Source organism: Ambystoma mexicanum, chromosome 11 (assembly GCF_040938575.1).
Source record: "Ambystoma mexicanum isolate Mex_15411 chromosome 11, UKY_AmexF1_1, whole genome shotgun sequence".
Taxonomy (NCBI): domain Eukaryota; kingdom Metazoa; phylum Chordata; class Amphibia; order Caudata; family Ambystomatidae; genus Ambystoma; species Ambystoma mexicanum.
The window spans coordinates 737,545,280-737,570,019 of record NC_090934.1 but is presented as its reverse complement, the minus strand read 5'-3'; the positions used below and the strand labels follow the sequence as shown (position 1 = coordinate 737,570,019).

At 44.6% G+C, this 24,740-nt stretch overlaps 1 protein-coding gene across 5 annotated transcripts in view; it reads left to right on the top strand.

Annotated features, from left to right (window-relative positions):
* The window catches only part of MICAL2 (microtubule associated monooxygenase, calponin and LIM domain containing 2), a 1,393,870-nt gene that overhangs the window by 320,876 nt on the left and 1,048,254 nt on the right, over positions 1–24,740 (top strand). For all 5 annotated transcript variants that reach the window (XM_069623638.1, XM_069623637.1, XM_069623636.1 and 2 more), the window contains exon 3: positions 20,297–20,504. In XM_069623638.1, coding sequence (XP_069479739.1) covers positions 20,297–20,504 — 208 coding nt within the window. The remainder of the gene's footprint in view (positions 1–20,296; positions 20,505–24,740) is intronic.

The following is a 24,740-nucleotide window of genomic DNA, read 5'->3' as shown; positions in this document are numbered from 1 at the left end:
ACTGTGCGCGGAAAGAGTGTCCTGATTCTAACGGACAACACGGTGGCCATGCACTACCTCAACAAGAAGGAGGGGCAGGGTCACTTCTGCTGTGCAGGGAGGCGATGCAGCTCGAGTTCTGGGCCATCCAGCAGGAAGTTTCAATCTCGGCGGTTCATCTGGCCGGAGACGACAACGAGACGGCGGACGCTCTGAGCAGGCAAAGCACGATCTCTCACGTGGGAGCTGGCTGAGGAGATTCTCCTGGAGATCTTCGCCCTTTGGGGGACCCCTCAAGTGGATCTCTTCGCCTCCACTGTCAACCGGAAGTGCGAAAGGTTTTGCTCGTGGGAATTTCCTCCAAAAGGAGCCTTAGGAGACGCATTCGTGGTGGAGTGGTCATTCCCACTGCTGTACGCGTTTCCTCCAGTCCCCATCATCCTGCAAGTGCTGCGGAGGTTACGGAGGTTCGGTTCCCAGATGATCCTCATTGCTCCGGCGTGGGCCCAGAGGACGTGGTACCCGGACCTTCTAGACTTGTCCATCTGCCCTCCCTGTCGTCTTCCCTACCGAGACGATCTGCTCTCACGGGAGGGGGGGGGGGTCAGGTTCTCCATCCAGAGGTCAGATCCCTCAATCTTCACGCTTGGCTTCTGAAACGTTGAGGTATAAGGATTGGGACCTCCCTGAAGACGTGATGGAGGTTTTGCTCTCGGCCAGGCGGCCGGCAACAAAGTCTCTGTACCGTTGCCGTTGGAGAAAGTTTTGCGACTTGTGCAGAGGTCAGAATGTGGATCCTTTTGAATGCGACATTCCCATGGTTCTGTCTTTTTTGCTTTCTTTGGCCCACAGGGGCTTGCAAGTGGGGACCATTAAAGGTTACCTGGCGGCGCTGTCCATATTTAAGCGCTCGTCTGAAGTGTTCCTATTTTAAGATTCCATTAATTTTGCAGTCTTTGAAAGGGCTCACTAATGTGTTCCTCCGTCACCTTTTTTGGTGCCAGGTTGGGATTTGAATCTTATTAAGTTTCTTATGGGTGCTCTGTTTGAGCCTTTACATTCTTGCACTTTGAGGCTGTTAACTCTGAAAACTGTTTTTGGTTGTGGTTACTTCCGCTCGCAGAGTGAGTGAGTTACAGGCACTTTCAGTTAAGCCACCCTTCACTGTGTTTCATAAGGACAGGGTTGTCCTTAGAGTTCGTCCTTCTTTTCTTCCGAATGTGGTTTCGGAATTTCATTTGAGCCAGAAGGTTGTTCTTCCGGCGTTCTATCCTCCTCCACATCCTGGTAAGGAAGAGGAGAGGCTCCATAGGCTTGATCCTAGGAGAGCGTTGAGCTTTTATATTTCGCGCATGTCCCGGGTCAGAGTGGACGATCAACTTTTCATTGGTTACGCTGGAAAGCGTTTGGGACAAGCTGTGACGAAACAGACTTTGTCTCGTTGGATTATTTTAGCTATCTCCGAGTGTTACCGCTTGGCGGGTAAGGACCCTCCGGCTGGCTTGCGGGCCCATTCTACCAGGGGAGTGGCTGCGTCTACTGCCCTGCAGAGGAGTTCCTATTTGTTACATCTGTGTTGCAGCCACCTGGGCTTCAGTACATACTTTTGTACGTCACTACTCCCTCGATTCCATCAGAGGGCAAGATCTGGCCTTTGGCAAGGCAGTTCTCTATTCCGTAATTTGATTGGGCATGCTAAATTTGTATTCTAAATTCTTTCCCACCTCCTTGCTTGGTACTGCTTTGGGAGTCTGTCATAGATATGGAATACGTCGGAGGACCCAATCCCCTCGAAGAACAAGTTACTTTATTACCTGGTAACGTTCTTTCGATGGGATGGTCCGACGTATTCCATATCGCTCCCTCCCTGCCTTCCCTGCTGCAGAATTTCTTTTGCGATTGCAGCTTGCGTTCCGCAAGGCCTTGTGTGTCTGACTGGCAGAAAACTGGTGGCACACGTTCTGGGGAAAAAACTATAACTGAGGCTATGGGCGTTGTGCGTCCTACTTATCACATCGGGTGACGTCGGCCGTCAGAGGTCGTCCTCGGGGACGGCGCATCGACGTAATGGACGCAGACGCCAAAGATTTTCCGAAGCAGCACAGCTGTGGACATTACCTGTCATAGAAATGGAATACTTCGTCGGACCATCCCATCGAAAGAACGTTACCAGGTAAGAAAGTAACTTGTTCTTCTAAGCTGCATCTCCTGATTTCTTCTTCTTAACCCTTTAGTGATAATTCCATGTGCCCAAACTTTATTAATTTTGATGTAAGTGCTACACAAATTTTCTCAGTCCCTCCTAGTTATAAAACAACACTCACTGAATGCTTTACCCACGCTAGGATCCTGTGCATGGCTTTTGATACCAGTAATGGATTTGGGCCATATTTTCCCAGTTCCAGAATCTGGATGAACAGGTCTCCTTGGATCTTGTAAAAACCCGAGGCCCCTGACCCAGTGAAATCAGTTTAGTGTGTTCCAGACGGTTTTAAACCATGCCGAAGCTGGGACCTGGACGCAGGTCCTTTACGAGCAAGGGTGAGAGACTTAATCAGACAGCGTGAAGATCTAACCCCAATACCTTTCAGATCACTAATTAGGATTGTACTCTGCAGGAAAAGAATTTAACTACAGATTCTTAGGTTTAAAAGGTGTGCTCCTTTTATACATTGCTAGCAACATTATAGGAAACGTTCCTCTCCCGAGTTATTTTGCAAATGTTCACTATTCATCTTCTGAAAGGCAAAAACGTTTATGGGAGGGGTGACCACAATTGCACCCACACCCCCTCCCCAGCCAAACCCTCCCCCTCCCCTCGCTGGTGGGATCCAAGAGAAAATGTCCACCACTGGATGATACTTTCTTCTTGATCCACAATCTGCTTGCGCGTGGCATATGATGCTTTCACGCAATGCCGTTGTGCATGGTATATAAAAGCTGAATATTCTGTCCACACTCTGCTCTTGCACAGTATATTTTGATTATTTTAGATGGACTATCACCAGTGGAGGTCATAGGTATGTACAATCTCAAAGGTTAGAGCAGAATACTGTTTTTGAATCTGAAGGCCGGTAGGTTAGGTTTCACTCGTGTTGTGTAATCTGTCCTCCCATCCATTCATTTTGTTTGATTGCTACTTCGTCGGCCTTATCTTTTTCTCCTTTCCATCTCTTGATTTCTGTCTATATCTGTCGACAATTTCGACCGTTCGCTTCGCTCTTCCTTGTCTTGTATATATGTAAAAATATCTGCCTTTCTCTTATTCTCTTCCGGGCTATCATCACTATCAGCAGGGGGGGTGGGGTGTGGAGGGGGTTTATATATCGGATTACTATACCCTGTCGCTACTTCCAATTCCTTTAAAGGATATGCTACTATCTCTTCATAGCAACACTTTGCTTCAGGCAAGGTAAGGGGAGCAGAGGGCTCCATGCCTTCCCCTTTATGCTGATCAGACATTTTACACATTTATAAACACTGTGATCACCTTCCCACTTATCTATGTCTCATTTATAAATACGGGGTACTTCTCTTGCCTTTACATTGTACTCTATACATGGTTTGAAACCTCACCTCACCTTACACAATCCTGACCTGTGCGTTTTATTTCTCTCTACTCTCGGAGTTTGAAATGTCTCGTAATTCCCTTGAATTAGGACTCCTAGGCGGTATCTTTATTTTTACAATATTTCCCCATTATTCAAAATGATCACAATCCTGTTCCTTTATTTGCCATTGCTCTTAATCTACACTACCATTCGTTAATTGACTCGAGGCCTTTGGTATCGAATCCTCCTTCAATCTGACCACTTTGCCTTCCATCCGCAGAGCACCCATGGAAACTGGGCAGGGATTTCTTCAAAGGGGGACCCGCCCACCTTCTTGATTCTTCTTGCAAGTTTATTTCTATTTAGCCGCTGTCCACAGGAAACTCCATGTTCTTTCATCTAATGGCGGAGGATGCCCACTCATCCGATAATCTAGAGCTGAACTAGTTTGGATCTTTGAACCAACCGCACTGCTACCACGTAAGCTTAGGGCCCTTTAGGAATGTGCATATGTAATGGGTGGGATCACACAGATGCATTCAGAGTCCAAATAATCAAACCAATTCAGGAAGATGGCAAATTACTGTTTTTTTATTAACAATTATCTCATATTTACAATGAACTTCAACAGACGTACACTCAATTTCTCTCAGCGATCTTCACACATCATAGCTTATATATCAAAAATACGTCTGAGGTGACATACTGCATGGCAATAATGAAAAACCTACTAGGGTCGAGATTGGCTTAAGGGGAACATCTAAGTATAATTTGTATAGGAACTAAGATTGTGATTGGCTGCCCACTATCAGGTGGACAACATATGCCTACCTCTAAAACATGTAATCCCCAGAAACATTAGTTACAGTTTCTCAATGGTTTTCAAACTAGAAGGTCCTTTGTTATATGGACTACTATAATTGGTTTGCACGCTTGTGCCAGTATGGAATGTTCAGTTAATTTAGCAGCACGTAAGCCCAGAACTAGGAGCAAGGAGATGGGGCATGACACTATCTCCCCACCCAATTAGCCCAGCATCTCATTTACCATGCCTTCTGCCATGAAGATTGTCTTTGAACTTGGCCTTGCAAAGTATCCTTGTCATTTAGAAGACATGGGAGTGAGGGCAACCACTATCGTGTTCTGGCACTCGTATATTCATCCTTGGCTCACGTGACAGGATACCACGATTTGGTCCCTTTTGCAGCTTTTAAATGCTTTAAATGAATTAAACTTGATACTGTGGTGTTACTTCTTTGCACCTTAACAATGGATGATTCTTCCTTCGCACGGTAGCTCATTTCCAGAATAGATAGCTGACCTTGGCTGCTTCAGTCTTGACTCCAGGTCAGCCAGTCTAGTCTTGCAGCTCCACAATTCTGCTTATTCTTGCAGCGACACACCTTTCCCTTCCCGCTTCATGGGTCCTGACTTACTAAATTCATTATACAGAAGTTCAGTTTCTATACAATGGCGGCTTCACCTGCGTTCTATTCACTAAATATAGCCAGCGTCTATGATTGCTTAGTCTACCTTGCATTTCAGCAGCTCTACATTTATTGAACGGTTGACTTTCTCCTGTACTTCGTGCATGAACAATCTTCCTCCTTTTATTTTTGAGAGTTCACTCAATCCTTTACTTTGTCATTAGTTTCTATAGGATCCATACATTCTCTTCAGTCAGTATCCCAAGTCATCGAGCATACATTTTGTGATGTCACTGGCTTCTTTTCCATGCTTCTTCTCATATTCATTCAGGGAGCTCCTCCCTCAAGTTGTCCTTCGGTAGGGTTGTTTCAACGGGCATTTTTCAAACACACACTGCAGTATTGGCACAACTGCTGGTGTGAAACACAGCACGATGTCAGGCCTCCAACATAAGGGAGGTAGGTGGGCACGGTTTCCTACAGAGGTATGCAGCTGCTCCCCTACAGCCACTACTTTAGACAAAAGATGCACACTGTACAAAAAGCAGAGAAAAAGGGCAGATTAGGGCTCAAAAGTCAATATCTATCCGGACCTATCAACAATGACTCTGACAAGATTGTCGACCACTGATTCAATGGCTACAATAATGAGATATCTGATACCGATGAGTTTCCCCATTTTCACCGAGTTACCTCGAGATTAGACTGAGGGCATCCTGAGACCTCTCTTCCGAAGATCCAAGGGCTGAGATAAGGGCCACGAGTAAAATGGCCCAACTGATAGATCTCAGAAGCTTGCTCCGCAAGGGGGGCGATCTATTGGCTCCAGGAAGTTCTGCAGGTTTAATACCACATGAACGTGTCCCAAGGACCTAATATCACTAATTGTGTGGCATCCAAGCAACTGGGTATTCTTGTAGCAGGAACAAACTAAAGTGTAACCCCGATGGATATATCTAAAAAAAAAAAAACGGTTGAGTCTGGCACTTCTTGTAAGCATCATGGATGTCGTTTGTTTTCATAGTTAGTTTATAATAGTTATGGGCGAGGAAGGGGCCCCTTCTGGGTGAACCTCTTATTTGCAGGACATCTCAGAACTGGGGGTGGGGGGCGGTATATAGTTCGGATTGGGATGACAGAATGACAGAAGGGTTGAATTGGAATTGTTTGGGGGGCGGCTCAAACACACAAAGGAATTCTAGGGTTTTTGGTGTTGAGGGGAGGGGAATAAAGGACTGCCACAGGGACTGGAGTAAACCTGGATAATGGCAAGGTATCCAGATGGGCTGCAGGGACTAAAGGGGACACATGATGGCGCAATGCAATGGCTTACAAATGGGGTTCATGAATGTAAAGGGCCTCAACTCCCCACAAACGGTCAATGGTAGTTGGGGGATTTAAACATTCTGGGGTAGACATACTGTTCCTACAGGAACATAAATTCAAGTAAGGTGAGGAATATATGCTTTGGTGCAGGGAACTAGAGGGAACCTTCTGGACCTCAGGTCCCTCCAAAAAATCTGGGATGGTAATTCTGATTTGGAAAACCCTTGGATTAGAAATCACTTGAATCAAGATAGGTATGGAAGGGCACTTAATGGTAATATTAGCAACGCGGTTGTGATGATGTGCTCGACTATGCCCTGAACTAACAGCAATTCTCGTTTTGTAGCGATGCACTGTCACTCTCGAATACATGGAAATCAGGAATCCTCATTTGTGGGGATGACCTTAACTGGATTGTAGACCCTTTGCAAAACTGGTCGTCACTGAGGGTGGGAGCGGTGCCACCATCTGCTGGTGTGGTAGACCATTTAAAGACCCTCCTACCAGAAAACGTTCTCACAGACACTTGCGTTGCCCCCACCAAGCACATGCCCCTGCTGCTGCCCATTTCCACACATACCCCACTTTTCCTTCACCTCCTTCTTCAAACATGACCTCATACCCTATGTATTTTTCTAAGGCAGTCCAAATAGAGATTGCTGAGATGAGGAGGATTCTTTGTAAGGCTGTCCCATTAGAAAGTACTGAGATGAACAGTCTTAGTGTGTTACTACAACACTCACTCCGTACTGAGGCGAGAAGGGAATGCAGAGCAACGATTGGAACCGCTTACAACAGTTTAGTGGTTCCAAACAGTTATTGGAGGAAACGAGATAAAAATCAAAGAAGGACTTGACAATGCATAAAGTCCTCCATAAAGGAACCGCAAGATCCATAACAAGCTCGATGTGCAGACATTTGCTGACCAGGATGCCGAGAGGGAGAAGTGGCTTTGGGCCGGTCCAGGACATGGGGACCATGCGGCCCATGAGCGACAAACTCCAGATGCCCCAGAGATCGGAGGGCCACGAGAGTGCAGAAACACTCTCCCTGATGGGAAGAGGACTGCAGAGCTGCCGTAGGGAAAAGAAAGCTCCAATTGTTACTGGAGTGCCGCAAACAAAACTCCAGTTGCCCCTGAAGACCGGGGACCGCGAGAGTGCAGAAACACACACTTCCTGAAGGAACAATCCCAGCTGCTTCAGAGTCTGGGACCCTAGCAGTGGGAGGAAAGCGAGAACGTACTTGGCAGGAGAGTAAACTAAGCCTACAGAAGGGAAAACTAAAGTTGAAACTGCAGGCCTGGGACTCGCACCCAAACAAAGAGAATTGAAAGGTAGTGGAAAGTCCACGCAGTATTTGGCAGGTTAGTGAATCCAGTCTGTATGACTCACTCCAGCTTGGAAAGAACATCCATGCACCTCTTCTTCGTTGCAGTACTTTGTGAGAGGGAACCAGGTCTACATTGAAGGGTAAAGGATCCACTACAGCTTGGAAACAGCATCCAGGCTGTTCTTCAGCTCAGTCCCTAGTTGGAGGAAACCAGGGCTGGGACCGGCCAGAACAGCCTTTTGTCCAGGGAAAGGGAGTCCTTCTGGACCAAGAAGACATCTCTTTTTGATTTAGTTAGCTTAGTGTGTAAGGGAAAGAATTAGGTTTTTGACATTGGGCCATTTGTTTGGATATTCTGACACTAGTTATTTCAGTTGAAGGAGGTACACCCCTCTTAGAGTTGGGATGAAGATAGGGTTTTCTTTTTTGCTCTTGAATAAAGTTTATAGCAGACACTAGGACCCCTCTGTTTAAGAGTCTTACTTCTGCACCCTAACACTGGCAACAGGTCCAGTTTCTGACTGGCCACCTGATCTTTGGGGTAAAGAAACATCACTCTATTTCTGCACATCTGGAAAGCGAACTGGCACCTTGTGGCTTACATATAAGTTGAAGGTTTTAAGTCTTGTCTTGAAGAGCATTTAGTCTTGCTCCTCATTACCTGCAAGACAAGATTCAGGCTTACCTACCACCACAAGACATTTGCTCTTCTGATGTCACCCATCTTCCAGTTGAAAATGCAGTGGCCATGGGCACCTATCGGTCTTCGGCTCCTGTCTCCAAAACTGTATGCTTCCCCACATTAGGGCCATAAAATCCCTCCTGTAGTTCAGGAGAGCAGTCCAGCCCTTCCTGTTTTCAATCACCTGCAGTAAATACTAGTTTCTGCCTTTCCTCACATTCCCTCCCTCTGTCTTTCTACCCAGTCTTTCTTTTCCCCCATCAGATTTTCGTATTGCGCTCCTGCCTTTTTTTTGCCAGCACCAAGAGACAATTTGGTTTGCCACATGCACGTTGGAAAGGACAATATATGGAAATGGGGGCAAGAGCATGGAGTGGGGATTCAGGTTGTGGAGCAAACCGCAGACATTCTGAGTCTGTGTTGCGCAGATTGTGTTGCTGTAAGATGTTCCTTGAAAAGATGGGCCCCCATCCCTTTCCTGTCTGTCGGGCCGAATGTTTCATATTCGGAGTGTGTACTTGGAGAAGGCTTGCTTCCTGATCTTTCGGTTTTACAGTTCTGCCTAAATAATACCATATATTTCACTGACCTGGTCATGGCTTCCAGTAGTTCTGCAATGACATCATTATTGATCTCTTGTAGATATTTGATAGCAAAAAGATAGAAATCAAAAAATGGTCGATTCGAGGGGTTCCATAGTCCAAACGAAATGCACGCAGATGATTTCCTTCAAGATGGTGCTCCAATGTGTAGGATAAATGACTAAAGCAGTCGTTTCAAGGTAGACCAGCCACGTTCACGGGTAGATGAAGATTCTTGGCTGATAATGGCAGATCTAAATTGGGTAGGAGAGTCCTATACTGCACTATATAACGGGGAGAAACGAGTTAAGCAGAGTCCGATCCGCAGGGATGTGGTTACTTTGGTCACAAAGAGATCATCAATTGCTTGGCAGGAGACTTCACTAAGAATGCTTGAGCACCTTGGCCTGGAAAGGACTGTGCTCGCTCTTTTTCAACACATTTTTTTTTTAAGTATACATTACTGTTCTCGTTGTTTTAGGGAATTTTAAAAACTTTACTGTAACATTTAGTGTGGAAAATGGAGAGGCTCTTCTGATGCAGTGATATTATCTGAAAGAGACCGGAGCAGTAATGCAAAGCAGTAAAGAGGCTCAAAGTCAATGCTTCGGAGGATGGGTGGAAAGCAGTGAATGTTGCATATTGTGAAAGGGTTAAACACTGGGTGCATTCATTTTGTCTTAAATCTTTAATTCTTGGTGTGCTGGAAAATGTCCAATTTAGAAATTGCGCACTTCAAAGAACGTTTATATGTGTACCTTGTAAACCTTATTCCTCTTCTTGCCCTACTAGGCTGAAGTGCTCGTAGGGTGCCAGCCTTTTGACATACTCGGTGCTGTACAAGAACCATAAATAAATGCCATAATACTAAAAAAACATACTAATACTAAAACATACTAAAACATATATAATACTAAAAAATACATAAAAAAAAACCATAATAAGTGCCTGGTTGCTATCGAATTCAAACTTGAGGTGTGCTTACATTTACTAATTTGGTGTGAAAGGAAATGCAGCACTCGGTAGATCTTGGCAAGACCAATGTTTTCATGTTTAATGTCCAGTACCCATTTCTTTTACTATTTTTAAGTATATGCTTCATATGGACAAGGCCTAACCCCTCAGATTACAAACATCCCTCATAACTGGCTCTTGAGACTTTTTATCTAATACCTCAAGGACTGACAGTGAGGCTGACCCCCTAGGTGATGGCATTACTGTAGAGGAGATGATGACGCTGTTGGGAAACAGGAGGAGGATGATTCACGTGTATGTATTCCCATGTTTGTTTTAATTGGGATTATGTTTGTTTATCCAAGCAACAATGCCGTCATCTGCTATTGCTATTCTAGTCTATCCTTTTCTGAATATAGAACCAACAACAATATTCAATGGTTTTTATAATCCAGGTTGTGTTCCTACATCATGTCTGACTCTTTAAACCACACTGTGTCCATTGGAGGTCTGGCTGATGTTCCTTTAATCGCACCAATCTGGATGTAGCATTCAGCACATCGTTTGGACATGTATATATGTCAATTCTAGATCTGTGCTAGTTGCCCCAGTGAATGATATCCAGTCTAGTATCCAGTGTACCCACAAATATTATGCATGGAAAATGTTCATTTGAGGAATGTATGTGAAAATTATTTCAAGATGTGGTTGGGCGTTCTGAACCCCAGCTGAATTGTACCATTGGGTGCAGGCATGGTGTGGGCAGCAACCCCTCAAACTCTTGTTAATTCTGTTCTAAGAGGGGCTGACCTTTCTTCAACCCCTCCCTGTTACATTTACCACTCTGTATGTATCATTCAACGAAGATGGATGCATGCATTCTGTCATATAGCCGAGGAGGTTCTGCAAAGTTGCTGCACACAATTCTTCAATAAAGGGTTTCCATTAAACATGCATGTTCTCACCTGGACCACCTCGGAATGAAAAGGGGTCAAGATGCTCTCTTTTAAAGATTTCCTGTGAGTGTCTGGGTTCCCTTATGTGCTTCACAAGGCTGGGGCACTTTCTAGTCATTCAGTCTCGAGGGTATTCTCGCTCAGCTTCTCCCTAGTTAACTTTGTAAGTTGTTCTGTCCCATCAACAACCAATGTGTCATGCAGATGTTGCTGGGATTCTTTTATGAGCTGTACATAGCAAAATACCTTTTCTTTGAGGTTGAAATGGAACCCACAGGGGTTTCTCCCTCCAGTTTATACAGGATGGTGTAAGAGGCCTGTCACCTCGGTCTACTAGGGTCCTGTCGTCCCTCTTTGCACTCTTGCTATGCGTGCTCTGGTCCTTCACCACCTTGATGCCACATGCTTGCTCCTCCTTCCACTGTGGGCTAGATCCCTACATATTGGGTTATTACCTCTTCGCCCTGCCTTAGACCAAGCATGTCCTCTCACACATTCCTACCATTCTTTGCTTGGCCCCCGCTAACCTCGTGATGTTTTCCTTGAATCGCCTCCTGATGTCTTAAACAAGTCTCCTACTGATATCCCCAATCAGTTTCTTCCTTCTTTTACACCAACCTCCTCCATATATCTCATTGCCAACGAAATTCCACCTGACCTCTGTCCCCTTATCTACTTCCTCCTCTCCCTCTCCAGATTCCTTCCTCATTTACCAACTTGCCCTTAACTCCTGCCACCAGCTCATACTCCAGATATATACACTGACTGAGACTCTGGCTTTCATTAGAGTGGAGACACCACCATTTGGAATTCGAGTTAGGTTTTACTCCTCTTGATGGGAATGGGTGCAGGGTACTGATTGGCTGCGCCTAGTTGGTTCACCTGTTTTTATACTCTTTAGGCTTGATAGCCTTTGAAGTTTTGGGGTGTCATCTTGGATTCTCCTTCCTTCCCCCCCCCAGCTTCTCATAGTCAAGCCCCAGAGTGGAAATTTACTGTAGTGGACACCTGTGGCCCCTAGGTGGTTTTAGCCAAAGGGAAGCAGAGCAAGAGCTAAAGCATGTTTTAATTGGAAGCCAGGTCCTAGCTCGTTCTCGACTGTGTGCTTCCTGGAGCCAACCGAGCGGTAAATCTATCAAGCAGACCCACAGTGCAAGTACCATTCTGTTGGCACCTGCTTTCTGTGCATACTCGCTCTACGGGCATCTGTGGAAAATGTGAAGAGCCTATGATGTCTGAGCATAGCTGCTGGGCGAGTGCCCGGTTTTGTTTGGCCTTTGAAACGCTGAAATATCCCTCCCCCACGGCCCTCAGAAGGCAATCCTGTCCCCACCCGCTCCCGCTGGTGTTCCTGTTAATCAGGGGGTTTAACCCCCAAACCTCCATTTCCTTACCACACACACACACACACACACACACACACACACCCTCCCTCCCTCCCTCACTCACTCACTCACTCACCTCACTATATGCTCCTTTGCTCTCCTGGTCAGCCCCTGTCCGCACGTGTATGGCAGGGGCAAGACCGTTCGATTTACAAAGACCGCTCTGTGTGGTCACAGTGCAGTCTTTCTAAATCGATCTTACTTTCCAAATAGGTATTTGATATATATATTTTTTTTTAAAGCACTTTTTCACTTCATACCCCCTAGGACTACAGAGGGTTTCTGTGGAGTATGATCTGGTATTTGCCAGGCATCAACACAATAGCAGAGCTATTCTTCGCTCTCCCTTTTCTGCTACTAACTGTACCCTCCACAACTTTCACATCCGCCAGAGGAGCTGGAGACCTTGCAAATGGCAGCCGTGTGTAGAACAAATCCCAGTAACCTAGTATAGCATATTGCATATTGAGGGAATTCGATTCCCTCACTGCAGATCCTCCTTTGTCGCAAAGATTGCTTTTCTTAAAGTGACTTTGTGCAGAATTTTCACAGCCTCTGGGTTGCACAAAATACTTTCCGTTGGGAGCAGAGCTGCATAGCTCTGATTCAGTATAGTGAAGCAGCCAAGGCATGCTGTCTGCCTCCGTAATGGTGCTATTACATGCCGCCATGTTATTTTCCCCTGACTTCGAGATGGGCATTGCGTTTGAATGACTGGGAGATCCTCCCCATACTATCCCTGGACCCAGAGCTAGGCTGGGGCCTTTATCTGTCAAGGTTTTATTACACGGCACGCTCCAACCCGGGACTCCTTCCCCGACAATGAATGTGGAGTAGAATAAAGCGCTATTTATTTTTAATAAACTAATAAACCACAGGTTTTTTTTTTGTAGGCCTCCAACCCGTCTCGCACCCAACCTCCACAAACACCCCATGTCACAATGGACCAGGAATCTGGCCAGTGTGTATCAAGAAGATAATTATTAATTTATTACTTAATGAAAAAGGACAATCAAACAATTTGACAGCCACCAAAGTTGTGGCAACACAAAATGTACTAATCTGTAGAAAACAATTAGGTTAAGAGATTACAATTCAGTCTTTAATGGCAAAACAGAAAAAGAACAATTTGATAAAGAGACACCACCAATGGTTTAGCCCGCCCCCCTGCAACACTCGCCCCCAAACATCAGCTAACTTGATTCATTTGAAAGGAAGGCAGTGGCAAGGAGTAGGAATAGAAAGAGAAAATCGAATTTGGGGTAAAGCCCACCACCCCAAGATGGGAAGCCAGCAAAGAAAGTGTAAACCTGTTTTTGGAGCAAAATGGCAGAATAGGATTTTGATTATTACTCAACTGCTAGATGATAGAATTAAAGGAAATGTGTATTGTTTACACTTTAGGAGATAGGGAAGCTTAGATAATACTAATCAGCACACCAGGGCAAAGTAAGAATGAATTGGAAAGATTGGTTTTGGGAGAAATTAAATGCAAATGGGAAAATAGTGGCAAATGGAAATTCGTTTTACACTGGATTTACAATGACGGGCAGCTCAGGGAAGGGGTTTTTCTTATAATGGGAAAATCGGTTTTCAAGGACAGAGGCACATAGTAGACTAATAATCTGTTACGGATTTCAATCAGGCAATACACCTGGGTCTCAGGCTAGCATGCAATGTACAAATGAAAAAAATATTTTTGTGTCTATAGGTTCAATATTCTGAATAATATACCACTCATATCACACCCTTCTCAAAATACCACTCGGGTCACACTGGACCAGGAATCAGGCTGGTTGGTAAAGGTATTATTTATTTAAAATGCAAATCAAACACATGTTTTAATATATGGGCCAGCAATCACCAATGAGGTGACCATACAAATAGGAAAGTAAGGCAGTTGAATTACTTATAGCAACACAGAAGATAAAACACAGGGAAACGAACAGTTTTGGCTTGTGTGAAAGATGGCATTGAAGTTAAGATTTCCCCCTGAAAAGTTCTCAACTCACAAAGAAGCATTTCTACACAGATGCAAGTAAGCAGCAGGTATTCAGGAATAGAGAACAGTGTGTAGGGTTTGAATGCAATCTTCCCTCCCAAAACAAGAGGGAACACGTTTTTGGAACTTTTACACTTTAAAATGACAGTTGAAAATGGCTTTGTGAAACAATGAAAAGTCTGCAAAAATCCTGAAATTGATATAAATTCCGATGAGAGCAACGCTGAACAGGTCCTAACAAACATAAGCTATGAGATGAGCAACAGTACACACTTTAAATCAGACTGGAAGGTTGGAAATACTTTGAATGGGAAAACACACGTGTAAACCTTTAGCAAAAATGCGAATTCCCACCTTATTTTCACTATGCGATTTTTAATAAAAACAGGTCAAATATACTATTTCTGGATGTGGTTTTTGATTTGAATGAGGGGTGTTTTTGAAAATAAAGGTGCAAAAATGAAAACAAATCAGTTTTTATAATGACAATTATGATCTAAACAAGAGTATTGAGGCTGGTTACCAGTTTGAAACACGGTAAGCTCCAGAGTGGTCCGCGGAAACCAACCCCAGTACTTCTGTACCCGTGGGATGATTTTAAGGGTTTGGGATTTCACAAGACAAAAGTATTTTAAAGAAATTATCACTAGCACAAGGAATCGAAGCAAGGTTTCAAGATTGGTGTGACACTAGTACAAGTTCTTAAGTTAAAGAGAGGATGGGTTATAGATTGGGATAGGACAAGTAAGGCAAATAGAATATGGTTTACTATGAATACTATTTATACTTACAGTCCACTGTAAATTAAGATTGGACCATCAGGTTCTGGTAATCATAGATTGGGTCTACAGACAGCAGGGCACCGCTGGTGGAATTGGATCAGCTGGGTGGTTCTGGTCAATTGGACTGGCACCTCAGACTGGACTGGATTGGCCCTTCTGGTTGTTGGCCACTGTAGATCAGTGGGCTGGCGAGTTTCAGCAGGCAAGCATGAATAGTAGCAAGCCAGACTGGATCAGAATTATTTCCCTTATGTTGGGATGGCTTCAGGATTTGGGCCTAGCTGGTTAGAGCAAATGCTGAGGCCTGGGTTTTGCAAAGTAGTCTGGATCAGGACAAGATGAAGAATTCTGGCACAGGATGAAGAAGTCAGGAACAGAGTGTCACGCAGAAATCGGGATGGAGTCCGGAATCGGCGTGTCTTGTGTGTTGTGAGGTTCCCTTATTTATCCTGCCAAGTGACATCACTCAGTTTATGGTAGGGGTAGGCTTACAACTCGCTCCCACAATGCTGTGATAGGTTGAAGGCACTTGTCTTTTTTCTGGTTGGAGGCCAGAAAGGGCTGTCATATTTTATGATGTGACTTGGGAACTCTCACAGTTATTTGGACCAAAATTTAACTTTCCCACAAATACACATTTGAATAATTATGCCCTCTAATAAAATCGAACACATGCATTATTTTGTGGGTTACATTTACATCCAACTCCCACGTCCGTGAGACCTGGCTTTGTCTTTCTGTAGAATTATGTCAATTGTAATCATAAAGATTTGGCCTAACAATTCCAAATTCGGTACATATCTGTGCAATCACCCCTAGAACACGGGTATACAATATTAGGTTTGTGGCATTAATAGTCTTTGCACAATTAGTGTTGTATGGCTTTTGTCCCTTATGCAGTACAGGGTTCAATCACGTCTTCAAAGAGCATAAAATTAGATTTACAACTACCAACTTTAAGATTTATCCTCCCTCCTTGTGGCAAAGTTAAGTCTTTAAAGCTTAATTACAAATGGGCATTTAACACCAAAAGTCCTTGGCATTTGTTTTTACTTTTCTTTCAACTGGCAACAGCTGTCAAATTCCTTTGATCAGGGTGGGGGGTCCTCTTCCTTGAGACGGAAGGTTCGTGCCCCTCCCCTGTGGGGATGAGTGTTCAAGCCTCCCATTGTCTTTGGCTGGGGCCTATGAGTATGCAAAAACCTCCCAGCAGCAATTAGTCCTTTCCTGCCATGTCAACCATTCCCTGGGTGAGGCTGTCAGATCGGAATTAAATAGTTAATTAACTGAGGACTGGGTTTAACTTTAAGTTACCTCCATCTTTCATTAAACATATAAAATGACAGTTTATAGGTGGATTTTGACATTTAGTAATCCTTTGACATTTCTTACAGAATTAGGCCTTTCAATAAAACATGTTTTTAAACAGACAATTTTGCACTTTCTTCAGGGAAAAAGCACATTTAAACTGCGTCCTTTAAATCAGATTTTCCTCTGCAGCATACACATTTTATTCAGCACCAGTTCTTTTCTTAAGTGCTGGGGTTTGTTTTGCAGTCTAGATGTATATATTCAACCTTTGTTTGGAGTTTCTGCCTGCACAGTTGAAATTGTTACATGTTGCCATTTTTGCCACATTTTACCTGTGGAACTGAAGACCAATGTTGTTGGGCTGGTTTTTCATGAGATACATTTCTTAGCTGCTGTCAGTCAATGAGACCCGGTTCCTCTGAGCCACACTGGATGATATGTAACCCTTTTACTCTCAAGGATTCAATGGAAAATAAATGGATCTAGTGCCAAAACAGCACTTTGAAGGTTTCAAAGCTACATTTTAAAAGGCATTTTCGATTTTCAGGAAAATTCGGCTGGCTTGCTCCATGTTGAATGTAACGGAACCCAATGGCATGCTCCAGAAGTGAGAATTCTGTCTTAACCCTCCCCTTGACTATGTGTGGCAGGGTGTATAGCCTTTTGTGGTTGTGACCCAGACACTGTTTTGCAGATTTTTGCACGCACAGGGGTTGCAAAAGGGATTGCTCTCAATGGGACTACAATTTTGGGTTTTAATAGGACAGATGCAAATAGGATTTTGTGGGGTAATGCACACAATACACAGACAAATTCGGTTTTCAGTTACAAGGAGAATAATTCTATTGAGGGTAGTGTTTTAATGATTATAATAAAGAAGAAAGACACCAGGGACAAGAAGGTTAATTTAGAATTTTAACACTCTTGAAGCGTGAATTTCAAATGGGGGAATTAGTTGATTTACTTAAAAATATGCTAAGGATTTACACAGAGATTTACTAAGGGGAATATGCTAACAGACACAGGCTAAACACAGATTCTTATATGGGAGGTGATTGAATTACACTGGCAATTTGGGGTTTGCAATGGGGTTTAATGCTACAAAAAGGAAGGGCTTATGCAATTTAGGGCTGGGGTATTTGTTTACTTACAAAGTAAGCCTTGGTTTAGGATTCTGAAAAGCCAGCTGAATCTCGGGACACTCAGGACAGCTAGGCAAGTGGTCTGGTCACTCACTCTGCCTTGGTTTGGGATTGTGGACAGCCAGCTGGATCTCAGGACACTCAGGACAGCTAGGCAAGGGGCCTGGTCTCTGCACTCTCAAAGATGGTATGGTTCAGCCACCTCTTCTGCCTCCCACTTCTCCTGTCTCTCTGGATTGTGTGTCCTGACCTAGTACAGTCCCCCTTATATAGCACAAATAACATCACTCACTTTACAATCTAGGTGGAGTACTCTGTAATTACCCCTACCGCTCAGATAGGACAGTTTACCGTTCCTCTCTCCGTCCCCTGGCATGATTGGTTCAAGGGTAGAGAGCACCATCTGTCTATTAGCATTTATTACCCTTCTTTGTTCCCTTAGCTACTTTTTGACCAAAACGTTATGTCTCATAACCTCATAATTCTACTAGCCCCTGACATATGAAGTAGATATGTGGTTTTAGTTAGTCGTAGGGAATTAGGTAAGCCAATCGCCAACTCTGTATGATGTAGCATGGCCCGGTGGCACATTTTTGTCCTTTTCACAACCCGTGTAACAGTTACAACGCTGCAAATGGTCAATCATGTTCATAATTTAATTCTCCATCTTTCCACCAATTCTCACATTTGCCCCATCTTTAGAGCAGCCAGAAAACCGTCCTAACTGGCCATTTCAGTGCCCAAAGTCCTAGGGAAATTCAATTAGTCTCTGTAAAACCACCTGGAAATTACATGAAAAAATATCATAAAACATTCCAATTGCTGTGAAAATGCCTAAAAAAGAAATCTGTCATTTAATGTCAATTTGGAGGATCTGTCCCCCTCTGTGGGAAGGGTCGCTTCATCCCCCACAGCCTACTGCCTTCCCCTGGCTCAGCTGGTGACCAAAGATTTTTATGACCCGCTTTGAAGTTGTCTGTTTTTTCTTTGTAGTGGGTGCAGGAAGGAGCCCACACCCCTTTAGTCAAACTTTAGCCACACTTGCTTTCTTTGAAATCCCTGAGCCCCTGCCTTCAAGTCTGGCAGAGCAGGGAATTATGACACCCTTAGTAGCCTCACAGTTGACTGGGATGGTTCACTGGTAGGTGCGGCTTGCAGTAGAAAGCGGGGCTTTTACTTGTGAAGTTTTCTTCCTTAGCCCAAACTGGTTTTTCGGGTATTATGAGCCTCTTCAAAGAGTGTGGAAACATAATGTAGATTACTTTAGTCAACCCCCACAGCATGTTTCCCTGACATTTATCTTGTGCGAGCAGCACTTCTTTTAACTGTGGCTTTTTAAAGCCATTTTCTTTTTCACACGTGTGCGAGCAGTTTTTCATTTGCAGTGTTTGAAGGGCTGCTGTTCGAGTGAAATGGAAAGCACAAGCCGTGTTAGGTTGTAATGTGGAAATCCTTGCCCCTCATGAATTAAAAGTAAAACCATGCCGTTTTGGATACAGTGCATAACTTTGTGTAATTCAGGTGAAACGAAAGCAATGCAGGGCCGATTTTGTATTAGTGTCCAACTGCTTGCTACTCATGTGACAGGGAAAGCACAGCACTGCCCTTTTTGGTGCAGAGTTTTAATGCGGTTTTTCAGGTGAAAGGGATTACTGTCGAGGGCCTTTAAATGCATCGCACATGTCACAATCCGTACATCCCCAACTGCATCATGCACATGCCAATTCTATGTCTTGGCCCATCAACCCACCGAATAGTGAGGTCGAGTCTGGTAGCCAGCATATCTGCAATTGTTGTCAACCCGGCTTGCTTTTATTATTTGTTTCTTTTATTTATGTGTGTACAGTGGAGGTGTAAAGTCTTGGGGAATCGATTATTAATGCCACTGGCATGCTTGGTTTGTACGGGGGAAACACTGGGTTCCGTGTCAGAATTGCTTTCTTACTAGCAGTGTCTCCTTTTTTTTCATTTTTTTTTCTTTCTACGACTAATGGGCTTTTTTAAACTGTGGGTTCCACCCCCCTTATACCTTCCACATCCCTACCCTGCACCCATGCCCTGCTTTACTTGCTCCTGCCTTTGTTTCCATCTCCTCCCCTCTCTCTACCCCCCCACCCACTTGTAGCCTTTCACTGGATCCTTTTTTATTATATGCTTCTGGCATGTTGTCAGGAAACTGTTCGTTAAATCTTTTTTTTTGTACTTGTTAAAACCAGTTCATCAAACTGACTTGACTTAAATATTTATTTTCTATCTGGTGAACATCCTCGTTGGTTCGTAGGTGCACATTTTCCATAGAGTGCATTAGAAAGGTAGCAATGGGGATGAATAAGAAAATGCATCTACATCCAATTTTTTTATGCAGACTTTAGCTGAGTGGCATTTTAGGAGGTTTGACGTGTCCTTGTGTGGACATGTGATCTAAATAGTCCCATTTGCCTTACAGCCCAAGTGTGCTCTCTACTAATACAACTTTTATAAGGTACTCTGCCATCTTGATATGGGAGGATTTGTATTTAATTCCACAAAATACTGTATATATTCGTGTCAGTGCTTAAGATTTCAAGGTTGTAAAAAATCCTTTTGACCAGTGTTTTTTAGGTAAATATATTGCAATATAAACTGATTTTTAAATGAATGTTTAGATTTAATTCTGCCGCTCTAATAATCATACAAGTTTAAAAACCTTTATTGAATTCAGTCTCGTTTTTATGTGCCCAGGTTTTGGAGATGTAATTGTGACTTTGCAAATGCAAGATAAAGATATGAATAAAATACTCCAAAAACTGTAAAAAAAAAAGTGACAATACACAAGAATCCCTGTTGGTTTGGAGTGTGTGAGCAGGGATGTCGTCAGTTAGTAACTACTCTACCTGTCTCTTTCAGTGTTTGGTCATTGGCGGTGGGCCGTGCGGTCTAAGGTCTGCCATAGAGCTGGCCTCTCTCGGAGCCAAAGTGGTGGTTGTGGAGAAGAGGGACACCTTTTCCAGAAACAATGTCCTCCATCTCTGGCCTTTCACCATCCACGATCTGCGGGGCCTTGGAGCCAAGAAGTTCTACGGGAAGTTCTGTGCGGGCTCCATTGATCACATTAGTAAGTACTCTGCTTTTCAGATCACTCTTTACTACTCCATCCTTTGTGTAGCACACATGGAGGCCGCGCTTTAACCCCCTACTAGAGCTTCATGTTGGAACGAGCTTCAGTCAGTTTGTTTTAAACTGATGGTTCATCTAGCTAAAGGAATTACCGTAGTATGCGTTTTAACCCATCATTAAAAATGATGTCATTCATTGAGTAGATTGTTTTCGTTCACCTGCTTACCTTAAGCCGTGCGATTTGTATAGTTGACATTTATTCTCTGTGGCACAAACCAGTCTGACAAGTTTTGCATGGGTTAGCTTGAAAGGTGCACTCTGAAAACAATATGGCTTGTGGCTCTGTGGTTGGAACTCTTGTGTGTGTCAGTGTGTATGTATGTATGTGTGTGTGTGTGTGCCAGTATCATCCTTCAAGTGACATTTATACCATTGCTAATCATAGAGGGGAGATCCTTCAAAACTCGCCTGGTACAGGGCCCCCTTCCAAATTTACCAGATGCCAGAGTGACCCAATGGTATGCACCATTGACTTGTGTTTAAGCATTCATGTGCTGCTAGACCTGAAGATTGTCTAGAAATTTAATTTGGAGGATGTGTTGGGTGTACAGATACGCCCTAATCAGTATCTGGTGTTTGGTACTTCCTTGCCACAATGTGTGGTGGTGCAATGGGAGTTGCTTGCATAATTGCTCCCGGAAGGAAAGCCATGTATCTAATCTTTCTTAATGTATAATTTACATCTTGTTCCTTGGATGGATTTCAGCCAGGGTATGATCTGCATTAATGCAGCGCAACACAAACTGTCCTTTTCTTGCCGGATACATTATTAATATATGTTGGCATTGGTTGCTTTTTCATTTACTTCATACATAGTTGTGCTTGTTACAGGTTGCTGTGAGCTACCACTGTCGGGGCATCTTTCAGACAAAACATGATAAGGTTATGAAAATAAATGTGTGAACACTTGAAGCAAAAACACATGACACAAGCACACAAAACCTTTCAGCCATCTCCTTTATATCATTAGAGTGCAACATAATATTTCCAGAATTCATGGGTATTAATCTTGGTGGGGGAGGACCAACGGAAAACCTACTATGCCTTGTGAGTATTCAGAACATGCAAGTGCAGCAAGGAAGGCAGTGTGGGTAAGTGCTGGGGTGTAGGTGATCGTGGGTGAGATGCAGAGGAAGTGCCAGGTATGGAAGTGCTACTAGGAATGGACCTACGTTGGGTGGCAAAGTGCGAGCCTCCAGGGCGGAGCGTGTGCAGAAGTAAGTGTTGCAGGCAGACAGAAGCTAGGCAATTGGGAGTGAGAGGTAAAGTGCCCCAAAGTTGCATAAGGGCCCTGTACACCAATCTCAGCAACTTTGGGATTAGCAGAGGAGAGAATGGAAGGAGGAGGAGTGAAAGTCTTGAGGAGCTTCTGGAATTCAAGATCTTTCTATTCAAGATGCAGAGAGAGGTGGAGACTGTTCCATAGGAGGGAGCCAGCTGAGGAAAGAGATCGACGTCTAGCCCTCTGTTTAGCAAAACAGTTTACACACAGAGTTGGTGCCAGAGGAACGAAGAGGTCTAGAGGTAGAGTATTTATTTAGAGAGTTGCAGATAGTGTAGTCCTCGGCCCCAGGCAGCCTGGTGGATGATGCAGAGGGATTTGAATTTGATCCTTGCAGCAACTGGGAGCCAGTAAAGACTTTTTAGGGCAGGAGAGATGCAGTCTGTGGGCTTAAGGACAATGATAAGTTTTGCTGCCCTATTCTGGATTAGCTGGAGGGGTTGCAGAGTGGAAAAGGTAGGTTCAGGAGGAGGCTATTGCAATAATCAAGCCTAGAGAGAACCAGAGCTCGGGTAACATTGGGCTTCTGGGGGAAAGTGAGAAAAGGGAGAATTTCTTTGGGAAGGAAGAGCTGAAAGTCTGTGGTCTTGGCAATGTCCTGGGTGTGATGGAGGAAGGAAAGGGAGGAATCGAAAATTACTCCAAGGTTTCTGGCTTCTAAAGAGGGAGCCGGGGGAGAGCCCATGGATGCAGGCCAGAGTGAAGGGAAGAAGGTGGTAGCAGGAGGCCTAATTGGAACGATCTAAGTTTTGCTGGCATTGAAGCTGAGATTGTTGAAAGTGTACCAGGACTAGATGGCGGATAGGCAGTCAGGGATGATGGCAGTTGCAAGAGGTTCAGCAGGAGGTTTGAAGAAGAGTTGTTGTCTGCATAACACTGGAGGTTGGGGGGAGATGGAGGAGATGACCAGCTGTGCAGGTAGATGTTAAAGAGCCAAGGGTAGGGGATAGAACCCTGGGGGACACCGCAGGTGGAGAAAGAAGTAGGAGAGAAGGATCCCAGGATTACTTGGGAAGAGCGGTCAGTTGAGAAAGAGGTCAACCAGTCCAATGCTCATTCTGAGATACCAAGGTTATCGTGGAGCCTTTGTATGAGGATGTCATGGTTGACCGTGTCCAAGGCAGAGGAGAGATCGAGTAGGGTACGGACAGCTTCTGCAGGTCTTAAAGACAAATTATTTTGTTGCTAGCCCCTATGATGCAGATATTCTTATGCCACATGGAGAGCTGTGGTGGATGATTGCTGTGTATTAGCGAATCCTTGAGCAAGACTCCTATTGGATTTTTCCCTCTGAACTGGACAAACTGATATATCTTTATTTATATTGCGCTCATACACCAGTGTGTCAAGGCGTGATGAGTCCAGGGAGGACAGAACAATGATCTTACTATGCCCAGTGCCATTAAGAATGTGGAGGGGAGAGGGAAGTGGGAAAAGTACATGGGGCACGGGAGGAGTGGGAAGTGCTGAACACGTGAATCAAAACAGGTAGTGTGGCCAGCAGGAGGCAAGTGCAAGAATTAAGCACAGACAACAGGTGTCTAATAAGTGCTGGTGAGGGGACTGTAGGGTTGCAGATACAGACCCAAGTGCAAGGGTTGCCAGGAGGCAGTGTGGGTATGCAGCGGGATGGGCAGGGATCTGGGCCTGAATTCAGAGGGTAGCCAGGTGCCCAGTGCAGAAACAGAGATCAGAAGGGGAGAGAAAGAGAGAAAGCAGAAGCAAGAAGGAAAGTTTTGAGGTGCTTCCGGAACCGAAGATGGTTCTCCTCAAGTTTCAGAGAGGCAGGGAGGCTATTTCAGAGGGAAGGACCCAGCCAAAGAAAGTGATCTACCACCAACTTGTTGTTTGGAGAAGCGGCTGACCCTGAGTGAGTTGGAGGTGGAGAAGCGAAGAGCTAGAGTAGGAAGGTATTTCCAAAGGGGGAGTTGAACGTATTGCAGCCCCAGGGCCCAGAAGGCCTTGTGGGCAATGCAGATGGTTTTGACCTTAATCCTTGCAGCTACTGAGGCAATGAAGAGATTTCAGGGCTGGAGAGATACGATACCTAGGCTTGAGGCCAAGGACCAGTCTAGCAGTCCTGTTCTGGATGAGTTGCAGAGGGCGGAGAATAGTAGCAGGCAGATTTAGAAAAAGGCTGTTGCAGTAGTCCAGACTAGAAAGAACCTGAGATCTAGAGACTGGGATCCTTTGGGGGAAGGAAAGGAAGAATACCACTGGGGAGGTGCAGTTGGTAGTTTGACTTCTTAGAGACATCAGAGATATGTGGAGAAAAGGAAAGCGTGGAGTCGAAAATGCCCCTGAGGTTCTTGGCCTCACAAGTGGGAGCAGGAAGAGGGCCATGGGAGGCCGGCTAGAGTGACAGGAAGGGACAGTGCAGGAGTGCTGGTGAGGAGGATCTGTTTTACTGGTATTAAGGCAGAGATTCTTGGTGGCACACCACTCCTAGATTGCAGACAGTTGGAGATGAGAGAGGGGGAAGTGGCAGAGGAGAGCATGAAAACGAGCTGAGTGTCATCTACATAGCACTGATAATTGGAGCAGAGTGCAGTAATGTGGTGGGCGAGGGGTGCCACATATTGGTTGAAGAGCCAGGGAGAAAGGTTAGACCCCTGGGGAACACCACAAGTGGAGAGTGTGATAGAGGAAAGGAAGGACCCAAGTTGGACCTGGGAGGGTCGGTTGGAGAGGAAAGGGGTCAGCCAGGCCAGGGCCTGATCAGTGATACCCAGGTTATCAGAGTCGGTTGAGTAGGATGGCATGATTGACCGTGTCAAAGGCAGAAGAGAGATCGAGTAGGATGAGGGCAGAGGGGAGATTAGAATCAAGGTTGGAGAGCAGGTCTTCACAGATGTTCAGAAGAGCAGTTTCCATGCTTCTGGCTGCTCTGAA